General features: G+C 37.2%; 1 protein-coding gene across 2 annotated transcripts in view; it reads left to right on the top strand.

The window, feature by feature from the left end:
- The window catches only part of ROBO1 (roundabout guidance receptor 1), a 1,158,618-nt gene extending 1,146,156 nt beyond the window's left edge, over window positions 1-12,462 (top strand). For both annotated transcript variants that reach the window (XM_082690172.1, XM_082690173.1), the window contains 3 exons: window positions 3,921-4,229; window positions 9,270-9,466; window positions 10,769-12,462. In XM_082690172.1, coding sequence (XP_082546298.1) covers window positions 3,921-4,229; window positions 9,270-9,466; window positions 10,769-10,783 — 521 coding nt within the window. In that variant the 3' untranslated portion in view covers window positions 10,784-12,462. The remainder of the gene's footprint in view (window positions 1-3,920; window positions 4,230-9,269; window positions 9,467-10,768) is intronic.
- Window positions 12,463-24,719: the final 12,257 nt, after the last annotated feature.

Below are 24,719 nucleotides of genomic sequence, written 5' to 3'. Positions count from 1 at the left end.
GACTTCTTTTGCTAACTAATTTCAGAATATATCAGTCTTGTGTTTGTAGTATCTTTACTTCGTAAATTTTGTTCGACTTCTGTAGTTGTGTCATAGATCTTTTGTAAACAGTATAAAGAAGGCTAAAGAGTGGTCATGTCTGACCCAATGAAGAGTAGTTGTGGTGATTCCTGTGAGTCCAAACTATATTCATTTTTTATAATCATTTCTATATTTTCATAATACTGTATTTTCATAATACAGTAGGTGGCTTAAATGACAGAAATTTATCTTCTCATGGAAGCTGGAGGCTAGAATCCCAAGATCAAGGTGTTGGCAGGGTTGGTTCCTTCTGAGGCCTCTGTCCTTGGCTTGTAGATGGCGGTAGTCTCCTTGTGTATTCACTCTGTCTTTCTTTCATCTCTGTGTGTGTCCTAATCACCTCTTCACAGAAGGAAACCCAGTAGATTGGATTAAGGCCCATCCCAAGGACTCACTTTACCTTAATTACCTCTTTAAACCCTATATGCGGGGCGCCTGGTGGGTTAAAGCCTCTGCCTTCCACTCAGGTCAAGATCTCAAGGTCCTGGGATCGAGCCCCACATCGGGCTCTCTGCTCAACAAGGAGCCTGCTTCCCCCTCTTTCTACCTGCCTCTCTGCCTACTTGTGATCTCTGTCTGTCAAATAAATGAATAAAATCTTGAAGAAAAAAAAAAACCAACCAACAACCCTATAACTAAATACCATGTCATTCTGAGGTACAGGGGGTTAGGACTTTAACATCTGAATTTTGAGGGAACTGAGTTCCTGTAGCCCTGTGAACCGTACCTTACTCTGTGGGTAAATCGTAGGCCTCAGAGAGACCCAGGGAGTACAGTACGCAGCGGAGTCCTGTGACAGGAAGAATCTGTTTATTTATCTCATATTTGTCGCTTACACGTTGAACCCAGACGAAGGGTAGGATTAAAATACATGAATATTTATTAGTCAGAGTCTTAGCGAGTTAAAGCCAAGCATAAGTGCATTTGTAGGACCTTCTAATAGATTCTCCCCACCCCCTCTTTTCAACCCTTTTGATGCATTTACATACTTGATTTAAAAACCAAATCTACATTATTTCTCCAGCCCTACTTTTCATAAATTATAAATTCACCAGCCTCTCTGGAATGATGTTATTTTGACTTGATTTATCATTAATTACAAGGTCTTGGGACTTCGAACAGCCAAGTGAATAGAGTACTGCATCTCCATAGTGAGTTAGTGCGGCAGAACTGTCTGCATGTCTGTGCTCTGACATTTTACTTTATATACGTTATACCAGTATTTGGAAAGCATTGTATAAAGAATGACGTTTATAGGATTATACAAAGTGTCTCTACATATATGTATGTAAAACAGGTCCATGATCTTATTTGTTGAATCCAATTTGAGCTATTGTTGGTATGTTCAGGGTGAAAGTACTGTTTATCACCTTGTGAAATACAGAATTGTTCATGCTATAATAATCCTTGCTTTGACTCAGTAATTATTTTATAATACCTAAAAATTTTTATTTGGTAACCTGTTTGTATGGGAAATAAAACCTACAAGTATTTGCCTCTCATCATCAACTAGATATAGAAGCAATTACATTTAGGAAATTAGAACTCTTAAAATTGCTCCTGGGTTCTCTTCTCACTTTCTACCTGGGTTATAGAGCATCAGGAAATAGATTTTGTCTCGAGAGTCACATATTCCCGAGATTTTGTGCGCTCTTATAATAGTGGTAATCATCAGCTTTGGTAATCTGATGAACCCAGACATTTTATGATTTGTCGATAGTGGCAGTTACTTTCTGCCTGCTTGATAATCTGTGTTTGCAATTTGGGGGTGAGGTCTATGGCAAGGAGATAGTGTGGAAATGAGCCTGCGGGCACTCACTCCATCTGCTGCCAGATACGTTCTGAATTAGATTTTTCTCCTTTCATTGCAAGTCCCAGGCTCAGTCTGAACTTAGAACTGTTCTGCCTTGGGTCACTTGGCTTTATGCCACTTAGTATAGTCTGGTTTTTAACTCTCTCTTTTTGGTTATTTTTAATAAACAAGTAGCAGATGAGGAAGGACTCTCAACTCTCATGACACTACCCTTTTTTTAAAGTATTTTTTTTAATCCATTTAAGTAGTAAAGAGGAAAACCAGGCACAACGACAATGGTAATATATGTTGTAAGGCAAAAAAAAAAAATTAGATTTTATAAAATGAGGAGAAAATTAATGCCATTCTCTGTACTCTAGCCAGCCTTTTAGGTAATGTTTAGAGGCTATTTATATGAAACTAGAACATGATGAGCCATGAGAATGGACAACAAAAATATGTAAGTAAAATTTGGACCAATTTTAATAATGGAGTCCTAAGTATAGCTCTCCACATATGAAAATTACCATTTTGAAGTCGTGGCTGAAAAAAACTGTGCTGGTAATTCCCAAATCTTGGTATCTCTGTACTTGGCCTCTCTTGAAAGTCAGATTTTATGTACAAAAACCTATTAGACATCTCTATCTAGGTACTTCAAAGGTGCCTCCTATTTACTTTTCTAAAATTGTGCTCCTACTCCCCCTCTATAGGCCATCCATCTCTTCCTCATCCCTCCTTCCTTATCTTCAGTGAAGTTTCTCTCATCCACCTAGTCAACTATAGCAAAATTCTTTTTTTAATTTAATTTTATTTTTTCAGTGTTCCAAGATTCATTGTTTATGCACCACACCCAGCGCCCCTATAACAAAAGTCTTAAAAGTCATCTTAGAATCTTTCCTTTCTTTCCTTTCCTGTATTCCACTGATCATTAAATAATACTGATTTTTCTTCCTTAATATTTATTAAATATGTCTCATCTGAACAGCCACCAATACAGTTCCATCCCCTATCATCTGAGGTATAACAATAACCTCTTGCCCTCCTGGATTCAAGCCTTTCCTTTTAATTCATCCTCCATAGTAAAGGCAAAAACCTAAAACTAAAATCTCTTCATATTCTTCTACTAAGTTACCAACTACCATTAGGATATCTATTTCTGCTTCCTAGAATGTACATAGCAGCCAGCCAAGGGTAGCACCCCTTAAAAAAATAAATTTTTTAACTATCAAGTTATTGAACTTTTACCTACTTTTATCCTTAAGTATGTCTGTAAGAAGTTGCATTATATATAATGTCTAGTTATATGTATATATGTATGTGATATATATGCATTAACATATATATGTAATGTATAATGGAAGATAAATAGGTGACATTCACTTATATCTATACCAGAGATTATCTGGTTTGAAACCTCTGTGTGCAGATACAGAGTGCAGAGACCCCATCAATGGATGGTAGATTGTAAACACAAAATAGAATGAAATAGTATAAAGGACACTGAGCCAGAAATTAGGAATCTAAGGGCATTGGTCCTTGTTCTGATCATACCAAGACTTGAGATCAAAAAATAGCTGAAAGTCTATGCGTTTGAGTTTCCCTTCTTATAGAACAAGAAGGGATTTAGGCTAGATTAAAGGGTGGCAAACAGGTCTCAACTCAAGTGCCAACCTCAATCAATTTGAAGTGGTTGCCTGGAGAACAGCGGTATGCATCTGGGACCAGCAACATTATGCTGAAATCAATTAAGAAGGTCTGTCATGATTGGGGGAGAGGAAGTGATAGCACACGTGCCCATATTATCTATCCCAAGAGTAAATAATCTTTAAGTCTTTAAGTCCCAGCTCTATGATTGAATATTTTTCTGCCGTATGACAATGAGAATACATTGAAATTGTTGATCTTCTTGTTCCTTGGTTGTCTTCAATTGTTCCAGTTCATTTATGATACCTTATCTCACAACTGAATGTGACTCCAATGCTAATACTAATATTTAGCAATGTTATAAGCGGCAGACTTCTATAGTATTTTCAATATTTCTTTCTAGATCTTCCACCTCCTCCAGTGCCACCACCTGCTATAAAGTCACCCACTGTCCAATCTAAGGCACAGCTGGAGGTGCGACCTGTAATGGTGCCAAAACTCCCTTCTATAGAACCAAGAACAGACAGATCGTCAGATAGAAAAGTGGGCAGTTACAAGGGGCGAGAAGTCTTGGATGGAAGACAAGTTGCTGATATGAGAACCAATCCAGGTGATATCAGAGAAGCACAGGAACAGCAAAATGATGGGAAAGGACGAGCGAACAAGGCCACAAAACGAGACCTTCCACCAGCAAAGACTCACCTCATCCAAGGTACTGATTTATTCAAACAGCAAATAAATACAGATTGAACATATGTTTGCAAGTTGCACTGTTAGGTTCTCTTAGGCCATAGGAAAAGGGATAAGATTTAGAATTTGACTCTCTAATGGAGAAGACAAGCAGGTACTCAAATAGTTTTAATATAATTAAATTAAATAAATAACATTATAGAAGAGTCCCTTAGGTGCCGGTTGAGTTGGGTTTTAAAGGAAAGCATGATTCTAACAGGTTAAACTGAAAAAGGGATAGCAGGTAAAGAAAGTTGTTGGAGAAAAAAGAAAAAACATGTGAGTGTAAAAGCAAATGTTTGGCGAATATGGATTTCTAGTTCCGCCAGACACAAATAGGGGAAGGTAAAACTAGAAAGGTGGTTGGGCCAGATTGGGAAGGCTAGGAATATGATCTAGAGTGTGGGATTTATCAGATAAGCAGCGGTGAGCCAGTAAAGAATTTTGAACAAGAAATGACAGAATCAGATTTTGAGAAAAATAACTGGCAGCCCTCTATAGTGAAGGAAGAGATCTCGGACTTGGGTAGATGAAGGTATCAGATCATTGTAAAATATCTAGGTATAAACTATGAAAACATTGAATTCACATAGTTCTGTAGAAAATGGAAAGAACAGCCTACTTTGATATTTTGGTGATAGAACCAGTGGTGACTAATTGAAAGTAAAAAAAATAGAATGAAATTATGGAGTAAAGGGGAAGTTACTCAAATGTTCATTAGATGGTCCTGTTGGCCAGTGGAACCTAATTGTACTAACCAATGTAGGAAGAAAAACAAAACAAAACAAAACAGAAAAGAGTCTGAGGGAAAAAAATTTTACTTTTGAATGGATTAAGGTGCTGATAAGAGCACAGATACGGAGAAAATCAATAAGATTTTAGAGAGCTAAGTTTAAAGATCAGGAGAAAGGTTGTGAGTAGAGAGTGGGTTTTAGAAACAGCAACACAATTGTATGAATTACAGAGGCTAAATTTTCAGCATGATACACTTGTTATTGTGGAGCAATCAATTCTCTGGGAGCAAAGCAAAACAAAGCAAAACCCTAATTTATAGCCATTTCTATTGGGTAGTTACTTCCAAGATGACTGGCTTCAAGCTGCTAATATGAAGTCACTTGTGCACTCCTCTTCTGAGAACATGTGAGCCCATCCCAACACACCAATAATCAGCCATGATTATATTCAAAGGTTAGGCCCAAGAATGACTTTCTACAATGGAAGTTGAGATGGATCTACCAAGAGGTATAAAATAATCAAGATCTCCAAGCCAGAGAAAATAATATCCTAGAAAGAATGGAGAAGGAAATTTTAAGAAGGAAGTCTAAAATGCCACCCAGAAGTAAAAACTGGGTGTCAACAGGAGGAGGGAGCTGGGGAGAAGAACACATGAGGATTTCGCAATAGGTTATTTGTGGGTGTCATTTAAAAGAATTGTTTTTAGTATTGTAGTCAGAATAGAAGCCAGACTGTAGGGGGTTGTAAAGTAAATGAAAATTGTGGAAGGGAGGTGATGAACTCTTTCCAGAAGGTTGGGAAGAAGAGAGATTGGAAAGAGTTTGCCAGGAAGACAGAATTTGTGGGAATACTTTAAGATGGGATTATCAGAGACGAAGGAGAAGAAACCATTTAGGAGAAAGAAATACAGAAAAGGGGAGGATTGATGAAAGAGTCTGAAATGAGTATTATGGAAAGGAATCTAGAAGCCTTTGGGGATACTTCAATAGGCTCGTTTGAAAAACTGAGCCTACTTTTTATCAGTTAAGCAAAAGGTGATCTGGCTCTGAACTTTTAACCCATACTGTACTCCCAGTAGTGATTTATAAATATAATGTCATGACATAAATGATGAAGTTTATATGTGGCCGAAAAGTGTAGACCAATTTGCTGCTACAAGTAAGCTTTCTCTAAAGCATTGGGATTCTTCAGGAGAAGATTTTACAAACCTGGAAAGATCTTGGTGTATGCAGGATTAGAACAAAGTGATGAAATTATTTTACCAATCTTTAGAGATTTAATGAGTTGTCCTTTGTGTTATAAAAATATTTCTAGGGCGCCTGGGTGGTTCAGTGGGTTGAGCCTCTGCCTTTGGCTCAGGTCACCATCTCAGGGTCCTAGGATCAAGTCCTGTATCAGTCTCTCTGCTCAGCAGGGAGCCTGCTTTCCCCTCTCTCTCTGCCTGCCTCTCTGCCTACTTGTGATCTCCCTCTGTGTTTCAAATAAATAAATAAAATCTTGTGTATATATATATTTCTAACTAAAGAACTATTACTGGAACAATTAATCTAGAAACAAAAAAACTTATTTCATGGAAAACACTGAGATACACTGACCAGATTATTATTTCATAGGTCTTACTTTCCCAAATTCTTATTTGAAGCATAACCCTGTGTATATTTGTCATTAAATGATCATTTCTATGCATTGCTATAATTTTCACCTTCATAATTCAGTTGACATTATTTAAAACGAAGGAGGAACCTTGATTTACATGTTTAATAAATGGTCATTTTTAATTAAAGAGAGTGGTCTTCTAGACATGAATGACTGATCTTTTTGCTGACATTTACCTCAATTAGTTCAATTTATTTCTACATATATCAAACATCCACTGTGTTGTAAAGCGTTATACTGGTCCTGAGATTTATGTGTAAATATGAACCTTGACCTCATGAAGCTTATAGTCAAAGACAGAGATAAGTATATCTGTATGTTTATAGACATACTCACATTTGGTGTAATGTTTATGATACTATACTTGAGAGTCCAAAGAAGGGACAGTTAGCTCAGTCTTTTGGGGTATGTAAGGTAAAGAAAGACTTCTCGACCTTACCTGGTAGAAATGACACATAACCTGAGTGTTCAGGATGGGTGAGATTTAACTTGGGTAAGAAAAGTGGATAGATTGTTCTGCCAGAGAAACTCAGCATGAAAATCTCTGAAGTGCATTGAGAAGATTATAAGAAATCCAGTGTTCCTAGATAGTAAAGGTGGTCAAAGGGGAAGCTCTTAAGGTAGACATAAGCATAAGTCATAGAGTGCCTATAGTTCCTGTAAGAAGGCAGCTGAGTGATTAGGGTTTAGAAAGGAATGATTCAAGGCAAGGATCTATTAGTAGATATTTACCATGCTGGGACAAGAGATGTGGAGAATACAAACCAGACTCTAGGATCGGAGATGATTGTGTGGAATATTCAAAATTTAACATTTTTTAGTGTTATAAATCAGGCTCACCTGTATATATTTGAATGCATGGAAAAAGTACACTTAAGGCATACTGGAAGGTGGTTAGAAGGGAGGGAAGACTCTAAAATAATTTCAGTTTTCCTTATTTGTTGTCCTAAGAATTAGTATTGTCATTAACTATGAGGGAATACAGAGAGGAAAGAAAAGAGTGGACCCGATGAAGTCAATGTTGGACATATTGAGTTTGAGGGATACTTATGAGAAAGTGTTCACCATAGATCAGGAGTTGTAAATACAAATTAATGATTTATCATAGTAAAATATTAATTAAATCTACGCATTCACTCACTCAAAACTATCAATATGTCAAGTTGAGAGTATATCAAAACATGAAACACAAAATACCTGTCCCCATGATGGGTATAATCTAGAAAAGTTTACAGTCTGTGAGAATGATGAAATTTCCCTAGGTGAGTGGGGAAAATAATGTATATATACAGTAGGCTACATGTTGAAACCTGCAATATGTAAGATGCACTGCCTTAAGAGCCCACAGGAGACTGGCCAGGAAAGGAGGAGAACTAGAAGCTGGGAATGACTATTCCCAGTTTAACAGTTTACTTGATGATGGTTTCCTGATGAAGGGCAGTGACAAGTCCAGAGACATAAGGGCTGAAACATGATTAGCAGTATCAAAGTCAACAGTGAATTTTCTCTTTTGTTGTAGTAACATGGGCATGGACAGATTTCCATGGGATTCGGAGTAAATGGGAGTTTTGTCTACCAGTACTGAGCCTAATTGCTTTAAGATGCTTTGCTGAACTGTAAGGACAGGAAGAAGATATTTCTTCATGTAGAGCACAGGCTTAAGGGGAACTTTTGAGCAAGAGAAAGATTTTATATTGTAGTCTGACAAAAACTAAAGTCAATGGAGAGAAAAAGATTGATGAAGGTCACAGGATTCCCAGTGCTGTGAAGCAAGGGTGAAAAACAGTGGTCTTCATGGATTGGGAGACCCCAGCAAGTCCGAATCTTACTGGAAGTTGTGTTGAGTGGAATGGAAGGAGAAAGGTGCTATCAAGGTGTCCAAAGGATAGAGCGGACAGGCTTTGGAGTGAAGTAAGCACTCATCAGTATAAGCAGCACCAAATTAAAAGCAGTATGGAGATAGAAATGAAAGAGATGGCATTTAATTAGAATGGCTTTGTGTTTTAACCTAGCAATGATGGCAGGCTTCTGAGAGTCAGGGCTTCACAGTGTAAATATGATATTGAAATGGAGGTTGACATCTTAATGTCTGAAAAGTGAACCTGGGCTTGGTTCTGTTTCTGTGGTTTGAGCAAACTGGACTCTATTTCTATCAATGCCTTGAAATAACCCTTCATAGTTTGCATAGGGATTTCACGATCCCCTCTGTTTTTACGTCTACACTGGGAGCACCTCTGGATATAAATACTATTAACGCTTTTTTAGAAAAGTGAACACTAAAGCCTAAAATAATCGGAGAGCACATAATGAAGGATAGAACTGGAAGCTAAGTCTGACTCCAGGTTTGGTTTTCCTCTTCTAATGATGTTGGTCTTAAGTGAGTTTGAGGTGGACAAGAGCTTGTGAGTGAAATCAACTTGAATGCCAGCCAGTACCAGGAAAGACAATGAGGCTTGTTATTTTATTTTTCTGGACGCTGCTGCCTTTTTAATTATTGTTATAAAATGTCCTCATTTATTCCTCAATAACACTGATGCTTCTTCATTCAGAATGACAGATATAAATTATGTTACATTATGCCTTGAAACAGTACAGTGGTGTTCATATACACTTATTATATTTCATTACACAGAGGATATTCTACCTTACTGTAGACCTACTTTTCCAACATCAAATAATCCCAGAGATCCGAGTTCTTCAAGCTCAATGTCATCAAGAGGATCAGGAAGCAGACAAAGAGAACAAGCAAATGTAGGTCGAAGAAATATTGCAGAAATGCAAGTTCTTGGAGGATATGAAAGAGGAGAAGATAATAATGAAGAATTAGAGGTATCTATAACTATTTTCCAAGTTTCTCAGTAGTATACGGGTTGTTACATCAGCCTCAAAGTCAGGAACATTTATCAGTCTACAGAAATGTTACTGTTTTGCCTCAAACCCGAATGTTGGTGATGCCAGAGACTGAAATTCTTTGAATTTAATGATTTCCTTGAAATGTATTCCAAAGTTGTAAATGGGGATAATAATTTCTTTTTAGATCTAGAGGGCATATTCTTCTGCAGATCTTCAGATAAGAGATTTATATGACAAACATGTTGTTAGGAAATAAGAACTATTTACCCAGATAATATATTGCATAGTATTATATTATAGTAGGTTATAAAAACCAGTAAGGTTACAGTTATGAGGATTTGAATGAGGGTGCTTAGTCTATGTTATCATTGGCCTCCCTAGTAATCACTATGGTTAATCTAACTAATTTGACCAATTATCTTCCACCTTCTTTCTTCTGAAAATGATCCTTGACCTGATCAGTCAATCTGATCCTTGACTCTAACCTTCCCAGATAGAGGAGAACCCTTTTTGAGTCAAATATATACTCCTTTCTTAGAATTTATAGATAGCAATACAAGATGGAATTGACAGTACATTATATCATATTACAAAATCACCTTCTACTTTTAAGACAGTGTTTTTCCCATTTAATTAAAAACAAAAACAGTTGAGTGTAAATTTCTCTTCTTACAAATATATTTAATCCCAAGAAGATTGTTAAATGAACATTAAACTGAACTTTTAAAAATAGAAGATGAAACATTTTAAGGAATGATGTCTAATTGAATTTTCTGTAATACCCAAAGCATTTTCATTTTGACATTAGGAATAAGAAGACTTTCTTCCTACAATTGTTATGAGAGGTTATTTTATAAGTTCTTTTGTTTATTTGGGGTGTGTGTGTGTGTGGTTTGTTGTTATGTTTGTTTGTTTTTGTTAAGGAAGAGAACCTTTCTGGAGGACAAAAAGTCATCATACAGAACTCTAATACTTAAAACCTATAAAATCTGAACTACAATGTTGAGTTGGGGCTGGACATTCCACTGCTCCTCTGTCTCCAACACCACATGCCCCAATACCCAGACATAGCACAGAATACACTCACAGAGAATTATTGGATTTTCTGTCAAAACCAACTAACAACAAATGAATGAGTTGCCATGAGCGCTTTCTAACATATGCCGGGGAATGAACGAAGAAATACCAACTGTAAGGTTGAAAACGTATAAATCAACAAACTCTAAAACTGTTCTCTAAAATTTATTTTCAAAGTTAACAAACACTTTTCTCTTACAGGAAACTGAAAGCTGAAGACAACCAGAGAGGCTTGTGAGATCTAATGTGAAAATTATCACTCAAGACGCCTCATGTCTGATGACACATGACGCCAGATAAAATGTTCAGTGCAATCAGAGTGTAAAAATTGTCATTTTTTATTCCTCTTATTGGAATACCATTTTTTAAAATTTTATTGGAGTTTTATTGTTGTTGCTTGATCCTTATCCCTAATGAAGAACTTCCCTATTCCCCTCGCTGTTGGAACAAACCATGACACCTTCCTTCCAGCAAGGGACGTATTTGACTTCTTGCTCCAGCCATCAGCCAGCAAGAGAGAATGACTCAGTTCTTTTGCATTTTGCCCCCGAGATATGGCATTGCACTGCTTAGATACAAGCCAATTTTCAGAAAAGTATTGATCAAAGATACAAAATTGATTAATCAACCTCATGCCAAGGGCTCTCAAGACATAATCTTTCTATAACCAACTGCTAAGGCAAACGAAAACATACTTCATTTTAACATGATTTTTCAAATCAGTCTTTCATACCACCCTCTGCTGGGAGAAAATAAAATGTAACAAAAGCAGAACAACCACAAATCAATTTGAATGGGGTAGAAACATTGTAAATAGATGCTCTTTGCAATCCCTGGTGGTGCTTTATTTTGTCTTCATTTCGATCATTAAAGTATATTCTTGGAAGTATACTTCTGGAGAAGTAGGGGTAAGCCAGTTGGATCTCTGGTTGTCTAGTCATTGTCATAAGTAAGCCTAGCAAAAAACCTTGTTCTATTTTTCAATCAAATGCAATTATAAATGCATATTACAAACAAATGGATGTTTTTAATGACCAATTGAATAAGGACATCCCTATCTTAACTGGCCTAAATTTCTTCTGGTAGTGTCAGTTCGACTTTCAGAAGTGCCACTTAAGGAAGTTTGATTTTTGTTTTTGTAATGCACTGTTTTTAATCTTTTTTTTTTTTTTTTGGTTTTAAAAGCACAATCACTAAACTTTATTTGTAAACCATTGTAACTATTAACCTTTTTTGTCTTATTGAAAAAAAAATGTTGAGAAGCGTTTTTAACCTGTTTTGTTCATGCTCTATGTTTGTATTTGGAATATTTGAATGATGACAGATGGTGAAGTAACGTGCATACTTTATTGTTGGCCATTCACCCAATGGTTCTTACTTTTCCTGAACTTAAAGAAAAAAAAAGGTTTAAGTTTGTTGTAGCCAATTTGAACTTATAAGATTTTCTTATAAACTCAAAGAGAGGTATTGCTTGCTTTGAGTTGCCAAATGATGCCCTCTGACTGTAGATTTTTATGATCCTTTTTTTTTTTTGTCGTTATATGAATTTCATTGACTTGATAATTGGTGCTATTTGAGGGAAAAAATGTACACTTATTCATACGTGGGTATCAGGCCTGACCCCACTGGAAACAAAGCCAAACAAAACTGAACCACAAAAAAAAAAAAAAAAAAAAAAAAGCTGGTGTTCACCAAAAACTAAATGTGTTCACTTAGATAATTTGAAAGTTGCATAGAAAGGGTGTGCAGTACTAAGGGAACAATCCATGTGATTAATGTTTTCATTATGTTCATGTAAGAAACCTCTTATTTTTAGCCATAATTTTGCATACTGAAAACCAATAATCAGAAAAGTAATTTTGTCACATTATTTATTAAAAATGTTCTCAAATACATCATTCTTTCTTGTGTTGATTTCTTTTGTTTTTTTCATTGTGTGATCAAATTTATTCCATTTAATCACAAAGTTGTGCTGTCTTAACATTTCACCACTATATTATCAGATGAGTGAAAATTCTGAACAACCAGGCTTTACTTATGATGAAAAATTCTCATTTTACTCCATGGAAATTAAAGATTTCAGATCAATCAAAACCTAGAAGGTATTTGATCATAGAATACCATTTTAATATTAAGGAAGCACTAAAATGTTTATCTGTGTGTATCTGAATTTCAGTTAACCTATTTCTGACATACTTAGGATTCGGGTATATACATCTAATTTGTAAAGTTTGGACCACTTATGTTCCATCAAAAAGAAAATTATATTACCCAAAATATTGGTTAGTAACTATCTGCTTTCTTGTTTACAAATTCATGTGAAATTTTAACAGTTCTATACTTATGATATAGTGGCTTGAACATTGTTGTTTATTTTATTAAGGTTAACATATTCAACTTTGGTTGGATGAGATGAGCAGTAGAATCTAGTGAAGGGTTTTTTCCTATGATATATATATATATGTGTGTGTGTGTGTGTGTGTATATCATAATATATAGGACTATATATATATGCATATATATATATATATATATATATATATATATATATAGTTAAATTTTTGTGTTGATCACAATTTGAAAAACTGGGAAAATTTTGGACAACAAAAAAGAAGGGGGATGTATTTCGAAGGTTAATTTTACAAAACCGAAGTAATCACCAGCATCTACTTAGATCCATAGGTCAAGAAGTCAGTTTCCAACTATTTCGAAGGAAACACCGGAGAGACATGTTCAATGACCTAATTTTTCTCTTCCCTTGTTGAGGTAACTATAAGTTAGTCTTTATATCATGTGATATACATACGAATTATGTCTATCAGAGGGCCTGGTTTTGTCGCACGCTCTGTTTCCCTGGACATGTTACTTAACCCTAAGTCTCAGGTTTCTCCACCTGTGGATTCAGTAATGCCTACCTCATGGAGCTGTTGTCATGATTTAGTGAGCTAATGTATATGACCTGAACTCTGTAAACCCCCCAAACAATATAAGGTATTGTATTTATAGACTGAAATTCATTGCACACATCCGATCCTCACTTCTCACATGTAGTTTGTTCCTAAAAACTTGCCGAGTTCAAACCCTATCAAAGTGTAAGTGTGGTAACGAGGATGGGGGTGGTCCCATTTCCGGTGAGTAAAATTCACTGTGAAATTCCTAACGGCGGAATAAATTCTTGGTGTTTTTGTTTGTTTCCTTGCTTCTGAATTCCTGAGGCCCACACAACGGGCGGTGATGTGGCGTTTTCAGTACGTGTTTCGCAGTTCAGTTGTGCAATCGTGTCGCTTGCCTTCAGAATAACTATTGACTCTGTTTGTGGCTGCTGTTCTGCCTAGTGGCAGAGAGTATCATTTTCATTCTAGATGTACCCAGTCATATCCAACTTTCTTGGTCATTTCAGATATAAAGTCTGAATTTTCTCTTTCCTACCTTCTCTACAGTGTGGCAGCAAGATTCAGGGTGTGTGTGTGTGTGTGTGTGTGTGTGTGTTGGGGGTGAAGGGTGGCAGTAGGGACTCTTGACATTTTGCTGTAGTCCAAGTTTCCAGTGGTCTTTATTTCTCAAAACAGTTTATGCTGCAACTTCCTTTTCCCTACCTTGATGTCCCTTATTCATTGACACTCCCTTGATACGTCAAAGCCCTATAATGGGGGTTGGGTGCAGGGAGCAGAAAATGGGACTGTCCTATGCTCTTCCATGCCAGGCTGATGCTCTGGAGACTTGGGTATGAGGCCCCATCCTTGGGTCTCACAAGATACTACTATGTCTCATTAACTGGTTACCATTTATGCTGTGTGTGCGGTGGCTTCTCCTGAAGTTAAAGGAAATAAAACTTTGTTCTGGATCTCAACCACCTATGATGGAATCCTGGCTCCATGGATTGCTGGCTGTGTAGTCAGGGGAAAATTACTCAGTGAATCTGTTTTCATCTTTGAGTGGTGTATTAAAAATACATACTTTAGGGGCTCCTGGGTGGCTCAGTGGGTTAGGCCTCTGCCTTCAGCTCAGGTCATGGTCTCAGGGTCCTGGGATCGAGCCCCACATCGGGCTCTCTGCTCGGCGGGGATCCTGCTTCTCCCTCTCTCTCTCTGCCTGCCTCTCTGCCTACTTGTGATCTCTCTCCATCAAATAAATAAATAAAATCTTTTAAAAAAGAAAAAAAAAAGAATACGTACTTTACAAGGTTGTTTGGATTAAATTAATTCATACATACAAAGTATATAGCAAATGCTCAAGTATTCATTAGGCAATACCTCCTCCCTCTCTGATTTTGAACTAGAAAGTGCTGCATAGGTTGCTCTAACTTTCAGACTCCTAAAACTGTACTTGACCAGAAAGCTCAGTGACACATTCACCTTTTCTGATTCTCTCACCTCATGTTTAATTCTCTCTTCCCGGTGAGATGGGGCATGAGGAGGAAGGGAGAGAGAAAGAGAGAGAAAAAAGGGAAGAGAGAGATGACCGTGTATATTGCTTGTATGCCAAGTCTTTGTTGTGCAAGACCTTAGGTCTTGCCACTCAGCCTTCATTCTGCTGTAGAATTCAAGAATCTATTTTGAAAGCCCTTTCTCTGGTAACCATCGGAGGGCAGCGCACACAGAAAGCCCTCTCCGTCTGCTGGAAGTAAGAAGTGGGATGGGAGAGCTGGAGATAGCCTATGGCAGGTGCAATGTCTGTTAATATTTCAGTATACGATCTTGCTACAAAAGGATATAATTAAACATTAAAAAGAGGTTACTCTTTAAAAATAGAAATATCTTTTCTCAAATTCTAGTTTTCTCAGCTTATGTCAAGAGAATTTAGCAGAAATTGAAAAGAAAAAAAAAAAAAAAAACCCAGGGAGTTGGCACCAGACTCAACTAAATTCTGAGCATGAGAGTATAAAGATTACTTTAGTGTTAACAAGTTTTAAGGATTTTTTTTCTAGAAAACTATGGGCATTGACCTTTTTCTTTTCATAAAAGAGTCTGTACCAGGACTCCCAACCAAGAAACTCAATGACCTTCTGGTTTTGGATGCCAAAAACTGGTTCCTATTTTGGTATTGATGCTTGAGATTTTTCCCACATATGAACACACCCCAACCACAGAGTCCAGTGTCTGCTCATTAAGGTCAGATTTGCCTGTCACACATCAAATGACTGCCATCTTTACTCCAAATATATCATTCTCATCAGCAGTTATATTTTTGTTATTTCCTCATTTTTATAAAACGACCAAAAAATGAAGTATGCAGATGACACTGCAAAGACAAGTGACAGCTATGCCAAAACCAAGTTGTTGTTTGCTTAGCCCACATGTGTTTTCACTGTAACACGCTGAATTAGGTGGCTTAAACAAATGAATACCCAATGAACAAAAATGTAGAATATGTGGAATGGGAATGTAAGACATTCCAGATTTGGGTTTAAAAATAAATATTTACTCACATGAGCAATATAAATACACAAAGTTATTTTGAGTTAGCAAGTTGGTTTTTAACCAAATACCCAACTTTTTCTTTTTTAGATGTATCAGGGTGTATGAAAAAACAAATGTTGTTTGATTTTTCAAAAAGTAGGTAATCCTTTCTTCTTAAAATCTATTGTCCTTCTTAAGAACACATGACTATTAATTGGCATTTTAGGTGTTATTAGTTTAGAAAGTTGGATTTTTTTTTGTCTTCCTCTTTCCTTTATTCCCTGTTTTGAATCCTAGTGAGAGAGAAGACAGCAAACGAGTATTCAAAACAATATTTTCAAAGATACTTGTTCTGCAGGGGCTCCAAACCTATGTTTCTCAAAGTGAACATCTGTCTTCTAGCTATAAATATAAATTCCTGATTCCTGTCCTGATTGTGCTGAATCAGAATCTCAGGAGGCAAGGCCTAATAATTTGCATTTTGGAAATAATCCCATGTAATTAAAAAAATAAAGTTCAAAAACCACTATCCTAACAAATCAAGTACAGGGTTCATGGTGATATACTTGAGACCGGGATGAACCTTGGACTTGGCAGTGCCTTGTAATCATTTTCAACTAGGCAATAGTCACGATACCATTTTGGTTGTCTACTATTGAAAAACAGGTCTCACACAAAAAGCAAGTGGGCATTTGTCAAGTTTTATTTACCTCATTAACAAGGGAATCAGCAGGAAGAGCATTTGAAGAAGAGTTGTGGAAGGAACTTGAATATGATTGCTGTTAGCTTTCTACAGGGCAATGCAAGCAAATGTTAATATTTCTGCTGAACTAGAGAATCATAACACCTGTCTTTCTCTTTAGGTTAAAAACAAATCTTCAGAGTTGCATAAAATCTGCACCTTTATTATTTGCAATTAGTCAAAAATGTACTTTGATTATTTGCATTCCACCAAAAGAATCAGATGAGGGTCCAACAGTGACTTAGTCTTGTTTGTTTCCCCCAGAGGCAGAATCTGAAACAAAGACATAGGGGCAAATAATTTATTTGGGAGGTAATCCCAGGAAGTGAGTTGGGAAGCATGAGGGGAATGGGAGACGATGTCAACACAGATGCTTAAAAAGTCGGTGAAGTTTCCTCCAGTGGGGACTCTACTGGCTCCTCTGAGAAGCATGCAGAATACTTCCCTGAGTCCTTCCCCAAAGGATGGGTGCCTGAAACATTATCAGTTTACTACTACTTCCCCATTGGTTGCAGGCTGCAGGTGGAGGAGGGGTGACGGAGGTGAGGGAGTTCTCTCTCAAGGCCAAGACCAAGTGAGAGTAGGAGAACCTGAGGCAGAAAGTGGACATGCTTGACTGCAGGTTGTCTGAGATGGGAAGGTGCCAAGAAGAGGTAAGTGTAATCTCAAAGGGGACTGTCTGCCATAACAGAGTCCTCAAAGCCATATACTATAAGCGGGATTATTGGAAGATGCTTTAGCATGGCATCAAAAATCAAGCAATCATTAAATTACTTTTTCAAACTTAAGATAAATTTTCTTTCACATCATGCATGTAAGATTAGTCGTGTATTCATATTACGATCACATTGGTGGAATGCTTAACCAGTCATCAGTTGTTGGTACTATGTGTGTTGCATTTAACTGTCATTTAGCATAACTTGAAAATATTTATACTATCAGCATTGAAACAACACCAAAGCAAAAAAAGATACGGAAATAGCAGTGAGGCGTGAGTTGGATCATTGGAATAACTACAATCACGAATTTTCTAGCAGAGCAATAAGCTTTATAGTACCTATGAAAGAAAAGTGTCTATAATTAATTAAAGTTGTGCTTTACAACATACACACAAGCAATGCAAATGACTGAAGGAAAAATTACTAAATCCCTCAGAAAAACATGAAAGAAATTCCTAAGCAAACTTGAGGATGGTATAGTCCATTTGTGTGTTCTGCAAGACTCTCATTGAGGCATTGCCTTACAACTAATATTGGTAGCATTTACACAATGGCATATCAAATAAAGCTCTTTCAATAGAGTCCTATATTTGATAAAATATTGTAGCATTTATACAAGTCCATCGCCTCAAATAAGCTGGGCTCAAAGTTTTTACATAGATTTGATACTTGATTTTTTTTTCATTCAGATCTTGGGCGCCATTGTGAAATCCACATATTAAGACTAAAGAGAGGGGCGCCTGGGTGGCTCAGTGGGTTGAGCCACTGCCTTCAGCTCAGGTCATGATCTCAGGGTCCTGGGATCGAGTCCCGCATCGGGCTCTCTGCTCAGTAGGGAGCCTGCTTCCTCCTCTCTCTGTCTGCCTCTCTGCCTACTTGTGATCTCTCTCTGTCAAATAAATAAATTAAATCTTTAAAAAAAAAAAAAAGACTAAAGAGAGGTGGAGGATTGATTGATTGATTGATTGATTTTTAAAGAATTTATTTATGTATTTGAGAGAGAGAGCATGAGAGAGCACAAGCAGGGGGAGTGGCAGAGGGAGAGGAAGAAGCAGGCTGCCCGCTGAACAGGAGCCCCTCCCATAGGACTATATCCCAGGACACTGGGATCATGACATGAGCCAAGGGCAGACCAACAGTGCCAACAGTGCTGTCCAGGTGCCCCGAGAATTGGAGGTTTTAGACGTTCTTCCTCCATTTGGGCAAAGGTCTGAGCTCTTCTGTCTTGAGTAAAACAAAGCTTTTGATGCTTTCCGCTTACGTGATTTTGATGGCCACTCAGCTTCAGGAAATCACAAAAGTAACCTGGGTGGTGTTTAAAATCCTCTTCTGCTGGCTGAGACTTGCCAGGGCAGAGCCAAATGCCAGCGCCCAGACGGGGACCAATGTAGGTCTGGGACCCTGCATGTGGGATCCATAACCCAAGGAGCTCCAGAGTTCAGATTATTGTCTATGGGATTGTCCCAGGGCCCTATAAACTGGCCCTCTGGTTCCAGAAGGGCGTTCTGGTTAGCAGATTCTCACACTGGCTGGCATATTTCTTTCCTAAAATCAAGTCAGATGGTTCTCTCACAACGGTGCTCATGTGTTTGAGTTGGAATGATTTAGGTTGTTTATATCAACACAGGCCCTGCAGAAGTATTTTTCCTGGCTGCCAAACCAGGGTCACCCTGAACATGGGGAAAACTTTTAAGCCAGCCTAATAAAACTTGAATTTTAACATAGAACACCTGTTGAATAGAATACTTTATGTCTTTCACAATACGGGAGTTTCAATACTATACAGGCAATAACCTTATCTACTTGTTCTTGGTAAAGTTCGGTGTGAATTATTACTAAATGCCTCTTCAATTTATATGTGAGATTGAGTGTTTATATGTGTGCCTGTGATTTTGGTGGGCACAGAGTGAGGTCATAGTTCTTTATGTAAGTTCTGTTTGCAAGGCTGCAAAACTGAATTATGCAGTGTGTTTGTAAGGGCGAGCGAAAGGCATCTGGAATAATTACCGTGGGAAATACCATAAGAAGTAAGTTAGAAATAAATAGATTAGGAGGGAAAGATGAGTCATTTATAGTGTACCTGCTATGATTTAAATATGTCATCAGGTTGAATTTTCACCCAACTTGGAGTGGAATGCTTAGGCTTAATCCCTCCTGACAGATAAATAAGACAAGATTTTGAAAGACTAAGAAATTTGCTGACATTCACAATAGGAAAACATAAACAGAGTGTGGCTGTGAATCCAACTTCTAGTCTAGTGCTCTTTCCAGGCATTAAAACTGCTCCTCAGAAATGTGAACCTGGTTCATTGATTTTATTTTATTTTTTTAATAGATTTTATTTATTTATTTATTTTTAAAGATTTTATTTATTTGACAGACAGAGATCACAATTAGGCATGAGGCAGGCAGATAGAGAGTGAGAGAAGGAAGCAGGCTCCCTGCCGAGAAGAGAGCCCGACGCGGGACTCGATCCCAGGACCCTGAGATCATGACCCGAGCTGAAGGCAGTGGCCCAACACACTGAGCCACCCAGGCGCCCAAAAGATTTTATTTATTAATTTGACAGAGAGACAGATCACAAGTAGGCAGAGAGGCAGACAGAGAGAGAGAGAGAGAGGGAAGCAGGCTCCCTGCTGAGCAGAGAGCCTGATGTGGGACTCGATCCCAAGACCCTGGGATCATGACCTGAGCTGAAGGCAGAGGCTTTAACCCACTGAGCCACCCAGGCACCCCTGGTTAATTGATTTTAGAAACAATATTCAACTTCCTTTCTTAAATCAACTATAACTGAAATGGGAGGAAAAATGGTGTCTGGTTTGAGAGTGCGGATGGATCAGTAGATGCTAAAGATGTGGTTGCCACCAAATATTTGGAAGTTCCATTATCTTCAGGGAAGTCTGACTGGCTCAGTTGGTAGAATGTGCAACTCTTGATATCAGGAAGGTGGGCTTGAGCCCCATGTTAGATGTAGAGGATACTTAAAATCTTAAAAAAAAAAAAAAAGTAAAAGCTCCTTTATCTTTAATTAATACATGAATCTTAAAATATTGCTTAGGTTTCCAGAAACTGCTTTTAAAAATAAGCAATTAAAACATAATTTCCAAAGCATAGTAACTGTTCATATACGTACATATATATATGTATGATATAGAATCCCATATTAAAGGAATTTTAACATTTTGTCTTAAACTTCCAAGTATGCATACCTTTATTTTATCAGAAAATAACTTGAGAAGCTGCTCAAGGTCATGCACATTGTTTTCTAAGTCAGAATTTTTAATTGCTTTGTCTAACCTGTTAGACAAATCCGTTGCTCCTACTTCTGCCTCTCTATGAGAAGAGGGATCTTCTGGAGAGCTTTTAACATTTTTTTAACATGTCTTTTTAAAATAGGCTATGACATTTATAGTAAGCAATACCTTACCATTTCCAATGCTTGAATACTTTGGGGGAAAATAAGTCAAGAAAAATAATAAATTACTTTGACTAATAATATACCTATGCATAGGATTAGCATATATTCAGAAGCTAATATATTTTATCCGGATGATTTACTATCAACTATTGTTAATTAAGCCTCACAGGTTTCAAGTGTGCATTTAATTAAACAATAATTTTGAATAAACTTGATTTCTTATCTTGCTATATAATATGGTGCAAAAATATGGCCACTGGGCTGTCCTAAAAATCTCAGTCACCCCTCTACAAAGTCATCAAAAGCATTTGATTAAGTTACTTACAAACTTTTACTCCAGTCCCTACCTAGATTTCAAGCGAGGCTTTCATTCATTGATTTCAGCATTCTACTGAACATCCATTCTGGACTTAGAAAAAAGCACTTGCAGAAGTGCTCACAATACAATGGGAAGCAGACACACGTAGCCGAGTGCAAAGGATGCAATATAAGTATTTACACAGTGTCTTAGTCCTTTTAGCCTGCTTTAACACAAATACCTTAAACTCAGAGGCTTATAAACGATAGGTATTTATTTCTAACAGTTCTGGAGGCTATAGAGTTCAAGAACAAGACACCTCAGATTCAGTGTCTAGTGAGATCCTGCTTCCTGGATCATAGACAGCCATCTTTCCATTGTGTTCTTAAATGGCAGAAGAGGAAAGGTTGCTCTCGGAGGTCTTTTTTTATAAGGAAACTAATTCCATTCGTGAGGTTCCACCCTTAGGACATAATTATCTCCTGAAATTCCGCTTCTTAATACCATCTCACTTGGTTTAGGTTTAGGTTTAGGTTTCAATATATGGCTTTTAGGGGGACACAAATATTCATACTATAGCCCATGGCAATAAAGGAGTTTGTTAAAACTCCAAACAGGAATTGGAGAGATATTTTGTCTGGATTGCGGAAGGCTGTAGAGGAAGTCATCAATTCATTTATAATATATAAAGCTTGGGTTCTCTCAAAACCCTACTCTTCCACCTGAAAAAGTACTGAGAATGTTTTAAAGTTAAAATATATTCAGATGACCCCTAAAGACAAATTCTTGATTATGTTTAAAAAAGGTGATTTTGAATTATTTCTGTAGTTTTGTTTTGGCCAGATTCTGTCATTCTCCAACTAAAATAATTTTAAAATCACACAAATGTAAAGAATCAATAAAAACACAAAAGAATTAACTGGTAAAAATATTAAGAGTTTTTGAGATTAAATTTTTTTATATTTAGTTTCTCTCTTTTATGTGCAGTGTCAGTCATGATGCTTGTAAAGACAGGTTATATACATAAAACACATAAAATCCAACTCTGTGGTTAGGCCATGAAAGACATTTATGGTGTAATGGAACTGAAAAAGTATAAGCAGACATGGTTTGATCAAGGCTATGATTCCATTTGTCTTTGAGTCTTTTTGCTCTGCTTTGTTCCACATGCTGCTTTCTCTCTCCAGCTGTTATCAACATGGCCATAACAGACCAGTCTCAAGCCACACATGATACTATTCAGAGGCCAAGACACATAAGCAAGAAAGCACCATATTCTCTAAAAAGGTATCCCAGTGATACAAACTGTTACACATGCTCTTTCCAGGACCAAGCCTATGTCCAGAGAAATACCATGTACTGTTTGACTTGAGCCTGGATTCCCATGGACTTTTCAGGTCTTCTGCTGGAGTATATCAATCTGTGACACCTGAGATACATGGATTGTTTGTTTAAGAGAATAGATGTTGGAACACACCCAACAATGAATAACACACCCACGTTTTTACTCATACATTTAGCAATTAGTCTACTTTCTATCTAGCTTGCATATATAGTTTATGTAGTCATTTTTAAAACGAGTACAAATTTTTTGACTTTCTTCTCAGCAGGACACAAAGTGGGTGACCCATCCCCTTGCATCATGGTAAGACTCTGACTGCTTTAACCAATAAAATAGGCATATTGATTTCTGAGGTTATATCACTAAAGTCAAAGCAACAGCCTCTGTTCAAATGTTCTTTGAACATTTGCTCTTCAGAAGCCCACTGTGGAATCCAGTTGCAATGCTGTAAAAAGCCTAGCCACCTAGAAAGGTCTTGTGTAGCTCAACAGTCTCAACGGAGCCCAGCTTTAGTGCCTGTCATGGGAGTCTGTTGATTTCAACACTCAGCCATTTGAGGTCCCCCCCATCCCGCCGCTACCGCCCACACCCCTCCCCACCCCATGCCATTGCTCATAACTTCCAAGCCGAGATTTCATGGAGCAGCTGTGAAGACATCCCAGGACAAGCCCTCCCAGCTGTGCTTTGAATTTCTGACCCACAGAACCCAAGAGCATCATAAAATTGATGTTACTTTACGCCAGTACATTTGAGGTGGTTTGTTACATAGCAGTATATAACCAGACGGCTTCAATGTCTTTGCTGAATAAGAAATCCATATACTTGGAAACAGGAAGAAAGAAAATCTGAAAACAAAGGGCATTGCCAGGCATTTAAACAGCAGCATATGTTTTGAGAGGGGAGGATGATGTTTTTGCAGTAGAATTATGGTAAACAAAAGCATGGCGGTATACATCCAGCATCACTTTTAATGATCCTCGTTGTACAAATTCCAGCTGTGAAGACTCTGTTGCCCCTAACGGTTGCAACAAGTCACTGGTTCTCAGGTTTTACTTTATAAACCAGAAATGGGATGATTCTTTTCCTTTGGCTGCATGTGCCAGAGAAGCTAGAGAGATTTTTGAAGGGAATTCTAAAGTTCAGATGACAATTCTGCTAAGAAGCAGGACCTAAATCATTCACTCATCATCACAATCACCTTTCCTTTTGCTTTCTCTTCCTACTTGTAATCTTTTTGTTTATTCCTTATTTGCAACTTCATCAAGGTAAGGGAAATGAATGGAAATAGGAATAGAAAATATATTAATTTTTATTTCCATGTAGTAGGGATCAAGGCTTAATTGAGAAAATAGAAAATTAACAACTTGGAGAGTATTTCCCTGCTTCTTTACAATTTTTATGGAATTTTGTGGTTTACAAATATTTTCAAATACATTTTAAGATAGGATCGAAACCACAACAGCAAATATATTAATTTGCATATGAAGGTCATGGTGGATATGTCTTGCCCAAGATCACAAATATAGTCTAGGACTCAAACACAGGTAAAAAGCCCTTTGTTCTCATTTTGACTATAATAAGTCCCATACTAAGCTCCTGCTTTTATCTCTTTATTATTGATATTTCAATATCCTTACTTTAATACTGTATATATACAAAAATAGAAATTTGACTGAATAATGAAATGCATTATAATGTACCATGAATTTACTGCATTACCAATGTAAAAAAACAGATAATATTTTGATATTTTTCCCAATTAACTTCTAACTGTTGCAACAAGTCACTGGTTCTCAGGTTTTACTTTATAAACCAGAAATGGGATGATTCTTTTCCTTTGGCTGCATGTGCCAGAGAAGCTAGAGAGATTTTTGAAGGGAATTCTAAATCCCTTGCTGGTAGTTGAAATTCTAGTTTTTCACCACCTAAAATATCTAAGCGTTACTGGAGATGACTTGGTTCACAGGAGAGTTAGTCAAACATAAAATTCCAAGAGAAAAAAATAGAAACCTGAAGAATTTAATATCGTCATTTCTTCTTGGCATATGGTATCAATTTTGTAATAGTCCCGCACATTTGTTTATGAGTTATCAAGTGTTACTGCCCTTCTAGGAACCCAAGACATGCCACACTCTCACGTTCAGTGTCAAGGAAATAGGTCATTTTTAAAAATTGAGATATAATTGATATATGGCGTTATAATGATTTCAGGTGTGCAGCATCATTGGATGTTT

This window comes from Mustela nivalis (assembly GCF_964662115.1).
Source record: "Mustela nivalis genome assembly, chromosome: 1".
In the NCBI taxonomy this organism is placed as follows: domain Eukaryota; kingdom Metazoa; phylum Chordata; class Mammalia; order Carnivora; family Mustelidae; genus Mustela; species Mustela nivalis.
Note: the sequence above shows the minus strand (reverse complement) of the source record. Positions and strands in the feature narration are given on the sequence as shown.